We start from the raw sequence: 7,517 nt of genomic DNA on the forward strand, positions 1-7,517 counted from the left end.
CAGGGTTGGGAGGGTTACTTTTAAAATGTATTCCGTTACAGTTACAAATTACTTCATTAAAAAAGTATTCAGTAACGTAATCCAAGTACCACAATATAAAAGTAATGTAATCTGATTACTTTTGGATTACTTCAAGTTACATATGTAAATAAATCAAAAAAGCAATATCTAAGTACTTTAATTTAACTATGACTTTAAAATTTAAACTAATAAAAACTATAATAAAAAATATTTGAAACTATTAAAAATCGTGTGTTGTTTCACCATCTAGATATTACAGCCCGTATATTTACATAAAAGGCTATGTAGACATCTAGTGGCTATACAGTTTAGTATTACAGTTTTATTTTTATTATTTTTTTACTTTAACATGTGCAAGTAAAAATAAATATAGTTTATTCACATTAAAAAAATTACACCATATACATATTAGTCTATTTTAAAATAAGCCTACATGTCGAAATGCATGTGAAATGCTATGATCTTTTTTTATTTCATTGACTGATCCGGGGTGTGGGGACTCTCATTAATTAATCAATTTTTACATTTTCAGGCTCATTTTTCGCTAGAAAATGTACAACTGCAGTCATGCACACCATGGAATTTTAAATTACTAACAAACACTACATTTTAGCTAGCATGATGATTTCCATGCTAGTCGGACTCGTACCTGAAAATGTTCAAGTTGGTTGAGTAGCCTTTGTTAAAGCAAGAGTCTTCATGCATAGCTTACGCTGTACAACTATGTTATTTCCTTTATCCTCTTTGAAAACAAAATAACTGTGAAATTTCCAGACATGAAAACGTTTTTCCCAGTAGTAAGCATCGTAATTAATTTACTGTAGCAGCGTCTCAGTCATCCCGTGTTTGAGAAGAATAATTGTAGACGGGTGTTATTTGCACACGCACCAGCAGGCGGCTCACGTGAGTCAACATGTGTCAACAGAACCAGGAACTATGCAGCGCTAAATATATAGCGTTATGTCAAAATACTCATTAATTTAATTTTAAATGAAACAAAAGTAATCCTGATAGTATTCCCACTTTTTACAAAATGTAACTGTAATCTGAATACTTTGTTTTTTGATGTAACTGTAACGGATTACAGTTACTAGATTTTTGTATCCTGATTACGTAACGCCGTTACATGTATTCCGTTACTCCCCAAAACAAAAAATGTTTCTGAAGACAATCACCTATTGCACCTTTAAACCGCATAAACACATTTCATTACACCAAATACACAAAATAATGTTCTTTTTAGCAACATCATATGACCCCTTTAAATGGATTGCTCCCAAACTTGATATTTTTGGAGCAGATTTATTTATTTATTTATTTTTATGCTTGATGAGGTACGTTCCAATTCACTGGGTTCCTACGCAATGGGAACACATTGAACACACTTTTTATCTAAGGCAATTTGTGTTGAATTTTAAGGTAAACTTCCTTTTAAAAGTTTGGTGTACATTTATACTCACAAAGACTTTTTTGAGTATTTATTTGATCAAAAATACAGTAAAAACAGTAGTATTGAGAGAGATATATATATATATATATATATATATAATCTGATTCTAATATGCTGATTTGCTGCTTAAGAAACATTTCTTTGTTATCAATGTTGAAAACATTGTGCTACTATTTTTGTGGAGACTGATACTTTTTTCAGGATTTTTTGATGAATAGAAAGTTCAAAAGAACAGTATTTTTTTGAAAATAAAAATATTTTGTAGCATTATAAATATTTTGCTGTCATTTTTGAACAATTGAATATGTCTTTGGTGAATAAAAGTATTAATTTCTTTCAGAAATCCCAAACTTTTGAATGATATTCTTTATTGAAATTCTCTAATTCTATTTGGAATATTTGAGTTTGCAGGACAGTAACAAATATTTTATTACATTGGATCATACCTTTTAGGGTGAAAAGAGAAGCACATTCTGTATGTCACTTCTACTTTCAATTGTATTCTTTTCCGAATTTTCTGAGCCTAAAGATTAAGCTTGAAGAAACCCTTGTGTTTCGAAGGAAATCTGCTTTTATATCCAACAAATATTTGTCTAACTGTACTTTTGCACTTCCACACAAATGAGACAAAACTTTGTTGCAATATCGACTGTGTTTCTTGAATCTGAGCTTGTGCTGAATTAGTGCTTTTGTTTCGCCAGACTGAAGGTGGAATTCTAATTCTATGGCAGAAACATATATTACCTCTGGAATCAAAACCTTAATGGGAAATCTGTGATGACTGAACAGCCCCCTCACCCCGCCACATCAATCCTCTTTGTGCAGCTTAGCGTTAGATACACATTATCTGATTGCACGAGTCGAGTCGACGCCAAAGCCTTGCATTGCAGAGCAGGATTGGGGGGCCGATTTCACTGCAGACAAACCCAGGTATTGTGTGTTTTCAATGGAAGGAACAGTAAAAGACACCTGTCAAGGTTCACTGAGCCAAATGGTGAACACCTTAGAATGAAATCTCAGTGCCAAAACCCCAGCGAAGGGTAGAAATACAGCTCACTCCCATTCACCCATGCACAAATCTACAAATATGTAGTGTCTGTGTCAGTGTCACTAGGGTCACAAAAATACCCTTGTTTAACACAGATATTGTCTGTTGTCTATTCCAGGTGGTGTTTCACAATGTAGATGCCCTTACGGAGAAATTATTCCCCATCGTGGAGGCCATGCAGAAACACTTTAGTGCAGGTTCCGGCGCATACTATAGTGATGCCATCTTCTTCCTGTCGGTGGCCATGCATCGCATCATGCCTGCAGGTGAGCTGCGTGACTTGATGTGTAAGTTGTTAATAGGCATAAGAAAAGCAACTGCAACTTTTGGTTTGCTGTTTTTTTTATGTTGTTAAGTTGTGCTTATATTGTATGGTAAAGCCGTGACAAATTTCTGCTTTGTGGACAATAAAACTAAACTACACTTAAAAGGTTCAAAACACTAGCATCTAGTGATGTAACGATTCGCTCAACTCACGATTCGATTCGATTCACGATTTTTTTTAACAAAATGAGATTTAAGACAAATTATAAATTAAATGTGTCCTTTTATTATTGCTTGGACAAAATGCTGCACGTTTCTTTGTGAAACTGAAATAACACTATAATAATATACTAATATAGCACTTCAATATTATTGCTCTTTTGTTGGTTTTGATTGCTTCTATTGTCCTCATTTGTAAGTCGCTTTGGACAAAAGCGTCTGCTAAATTACAAAATTTAAATATAATGTAAATGTAAATAACAAAACTAAATTGAAATTTTAAAACAAGCCCCAAATCAAATAAATAAGTAACACAAATAAAAGAAATCTCTTCATATAAACAAAACAAGGCTTTGTCTGTGCTCTTTACATTTCAAATTAGAGGCAAACACTGCATTTTAATCATGATCCAAACAAAGATGCTGCATACATGCAACATGAGCAGTTTTTAATCTAAATTAGATTGTATAATTTCGAAATTTGAAGCAAAAACAGAATGGTTTGACTTCAGTTTTGTGAAACTATACATACAAAATATCTGCATGAAACAGAAACGGCAGACGAGCTGAACGAGACGCAGACTCACTCTCTGCCAGCAGGTGGCGCTTAAGGCGTTTCCTTGGTTTCCGCTGTAAACAAAGCAGCGCTGCACTTATGAACTTTTAATATGCATTATATAGAGGCAAGATGAAAAGAAAAAATACCATCTAAACTTTTCTAAAGACAGTAAGTTCCCCTCAGACATGGGTTCATATAAACTCCTACCCCTAATTGAATCGCGATTTGTTTAGCATCATGGATTCATATAAACTCCTACACCTAAATGAATCACGATTTGTTTAGCATCTCAACCGATTTGAATCGTCACATATTTGAATCGATTTTCAACCGGCTCGCGGTTAATCGTTACATCCCTACTAGCATCTCCAAACAGAATTGCAAGAGTAATGACTGCTTCCAAACATCGAACCACATAAAGGCCGTGATTTTTATATTGTTTATTTTTTTTAAACGTTGAGAAAACAGGTTATTAAATAAAACATTTAAAAACAAGCTAAATTATACTCTCTTACTATTACTATTCTCTATTATTATATACTCTTATTATTATTATTATTATTGATTGTTTTATCTTGTCTATTTTTTAAAACCTCGAGAAAACAGTTTATTAAATAAAACTTTTAAAAACAAGCTAAATTATACTCTATTATTATGATTATTGATAAAAAATAGTAATTATTATTATTATTTTTGTTGTTGTTATTATTTTTTTTCGTCTTGTCTCTCTTTTAAAACCTTGTGAAAACAGATTAATAAAACATCTGAAAGCAAGCAAAAAGTATACTCAAATTTATACTTTAATAATAACATTTATTTACTATTACTATTATTTTTTTTGGTATGTTTTTTATGATTTTTTTGTGTATAGTGTATAACTCTTGCTCGTTTCTAAGTGCTCTATTAAGTCATATCTTTTTAAGTGAATAAACGACTATACTGTGGCCTCTGTTGGCTTACAATACTGTTTGTTTAAAAAAATCATTTTTGCAATTTTGCTGTGAAGCTAGTGTCACATAAAGTCTTGTCACCTTTAGCACTTCCAATTTATGTTTACAAGTTATAAACTGTCTGTTTTGTAAGTCATAATTATTATCCTGATTAAATTAGGACTAAGCCACTTTTTCTTAACCATATTGTGACCCAACTTTTCCATTTCAAAAGTGGCAGCTGCAGAACATTCGGTGTTCATGTAAACTTCCCCTTTACACTTCCTGCTGCGCATTTTAACCGTGTTTTCTAAAGGTCTGGCCCTCAATCAGTCAGGCCGTGAATGGATTTGGAAGCGAGGCCGCTGATGGTGTCAGATGTGCCGACTCACTCACAGGTGCTGAAGTGACACATGGCACGGTGCTGGGCAGAAAGGATGGTTTATAAATATAGTTTGTTCCAATAACATTTTATCAAATTTAGTTTTAATTATTCCTTTCCATAAGTATGCCCTATTCATACTCTATTGTTTTTACAATTAACAGATTTATTCTATTTGAATAAATTCATATTAAAATAAATGAAATATTTGCAAATATTTAATAATTATGATTTTTTTTGTTACTTATCTACAGCATTATGTTCTTGATTTAGAGTAACAGACATTACAAGGTGTTAAAATTAATGCACACCCAAAATGAATGCAAATGCTTTGCATCTTGAGTAAGCATTATCTATTTATTTATTAAAGCTAAAGTCAGTAATTTTTTACTGAAAGGTCTTAAAGTGATAGCAATTATTAAATGGAAATCAAAAGCATTTTAAGTGTGAAAAATAGTAATTGTAACATTACAGCCTACAGTCTCTCCCTTGTTGTTCACCTTGTTGCTCTGGAATAGTTTTCTTTGGCCAGTGACCTTTAAAGACACTATGCATGCATGAGTTCACTCACCTCAGTCACCACTGCCCTAAAGATGTCAGATGGCACCTGTGGAAAATAAAAAGTCTGAAGAGCAACAACACTTAGAACCTATAGTGGACCCTGGGAATTGGAACGTTTAGAATGAATGCACATTCTACGAACTGAGATCCACTGAAAACAGATGCCTTCACTTGAGTAAGGTCTGCAGGGATGCTCGGGTCGATTTGTTTGGAAATTTCTCTCTGGCGTTTTAGTCAATTCTCACTGAGGAGACATAATTCATATCTTAAATGAAATGCTTTAGAAACTGAAGATTCGGAAATCGATAGCGTGTTGCTCAATAGTGGGGGTTTTGTTCCTTTGAATGTGTAGTTTGTAATGTCTGTGTTTAATATGTGCACCTTACTACGTCAGAAACTCTCTCCTGAGTTGTTCACTTTCCAGCTTGATTCAGTGGGTCGTGTAAAGCCTGTGATTTCACGATTGAGCCATTTATATCTGCAGGGGTGCCAAAACATGCTGTCGAAGTGACGTGCGTTTGTTTGTGTGTGGAAAGGGAGTCGAGAGCGTGGCCTGTAGGGAGAATGAGTCTTGGACTTTTTTACAGTTGAGTTGTAACTTGCACGCTTTGAATTTCTGCGTGAGACAAACAATTTGCAGGTTGACAGGAAGTAGGTCATCTCACTTTGTTCTCTCATTGAAATGGAAATTATCTAGGTGTGTATATGAATTCTCTCAAATATTGAGTCAAGTCCTCACAATTGTATCCATTCCTTTTGTGAACTGGATAAGCAATGCACATTCAGAAAGTTTAGATACTTATGTGCAGTTTGTCAGCGCTGTCTCTTTTTATTGTACCCTTCTGTTTCTGTGATCCGATAAGGCATAAATGCATTGATCCAATCAGGCAAATTCACATTTAGCATCTTGTAAACATTTATCAAGAAAACATTTCACTGGTAACACTTTACTATTTAGTATTTACACAACACTTTTTATGTTTGTGTCAGTCAGATTTTTAAATATGTTTTTGAAACAAGTCTCTAATGCTCATCAAGGCTCCATTTATTTGATCAAAAATACAGTAAAGACAGTAATATTATGAAATAATATTACAATTTAAAATAACTGTTTTCTATTTTAATCTATTTTAAAATGTAATTTATTCCTGTGTTGGCAAAGCTGAATTTTCAGCATCATTACTACAGTTTTCAGTGTCACATGATCCTTCAGAAATCATTCTTAATATGCTGATTTGCTGCTTACGAAGGATTTCCTCTTATTATTAATGTTGAAAACCGTTAAAAAGGTTGAAAACTTGAAAAAGTTTTGTGGAAACCATGATTATTCATTATTTTTTTTAGGAGATCTTTGAGTAAAGTTCAAAAGTACATTTATTTGAAATAGAAATTGACATTTACTGTTACTTTTGAATAAAGGTGAGTAAAAGTATATTTATTTCCAAAAAATAAAAAAATCTTAATTTCTGCATGTACAAATTTTTTACATTTTATGGAGTTTATATTAACACTGAACATAAATAACAATAGTATATTTATGTAATATGTATGTATTAGGGTTAAAGACGAAAAATGGTTTAAGCATAAAATATTAAATTGTTGATGTTTTTCCCCCCAAAAATAAAAAAAAATCGGTTTAATTTAATTGCAATTTTGTTTTTGTTTTTCTGAGCAAAAAATAAATATCATACATTTTCCCCTGATTTACAGAAGAGACCCACTAAAATGTCATTCAGTTGTAACAATCTTGTCAGGCATATTTACAACAAAAATCAATTTATGACATATTAAAAGACTAATTACTTTCACCCCAAATACTAATTAGTTGTAATTTTAAATTTTTTTAAATTTGCCACTATCCTAGGTTTTGCCCATTTGTCAGTAACAATTTTTTACTCATTTAAAACACAATCAAATTTAATAATTGTATATATTTTAATATGTACACATCAGAATAAGTATGTTGTTTGAATTTTTACATACATATTGAGTTACACTGAATGACAATGTAACATTATTTCAACCAAATTTTGACATTTTATCCTCCAAAAACTTATTTGAAACCTTAAAAGTAGACACTTTAAT

At 32.2% G+C, this 7,517-nt stretch overlaps 1 protein-coding gene across 1 annotated transcript in view; it reads left to right on the forward strand.

The window, feature by feature from the left end:
• Window positions 1-7,517, forward strand: part of LOC107718247 (xyloside xylosyltransferase 1-like) — a 46,195-nt gene that overhangs the window by 8,914 nt on the left and 29,764 nt on the right. Inside the window, exon 3 of the mRNA XM_016525241.1 lies at window positions 2,638-2,785. Within this exon, the coding sequence (XP_016380727.1) occupies window positions 2,638-2,785 (148 nt within the window). The remainder of the gene's footprint in view (window positions 1-2,637; window positions 2,786-7,517) is intronic.

This window comes from Sinocyclocheilus rhinocerous, unplaced genomic scaffold (genome assembly GCF_001515625.1).
Source record: "Sinocyclocheilus rhinocerous isolate Xijiao unplaced genomic scaffold, SAMN03320098_v1.1 scaffold1111, whole genome shotgun sequence".
Taxonomy (NCBI): domain Eukaryota; kingdom Metazoa; phylum Chordata; class Actinopteri; order Cypriniformes; family Cyprinidae; genus Sinocyclocheilus; species Sinocyclocheilus rhinocerous.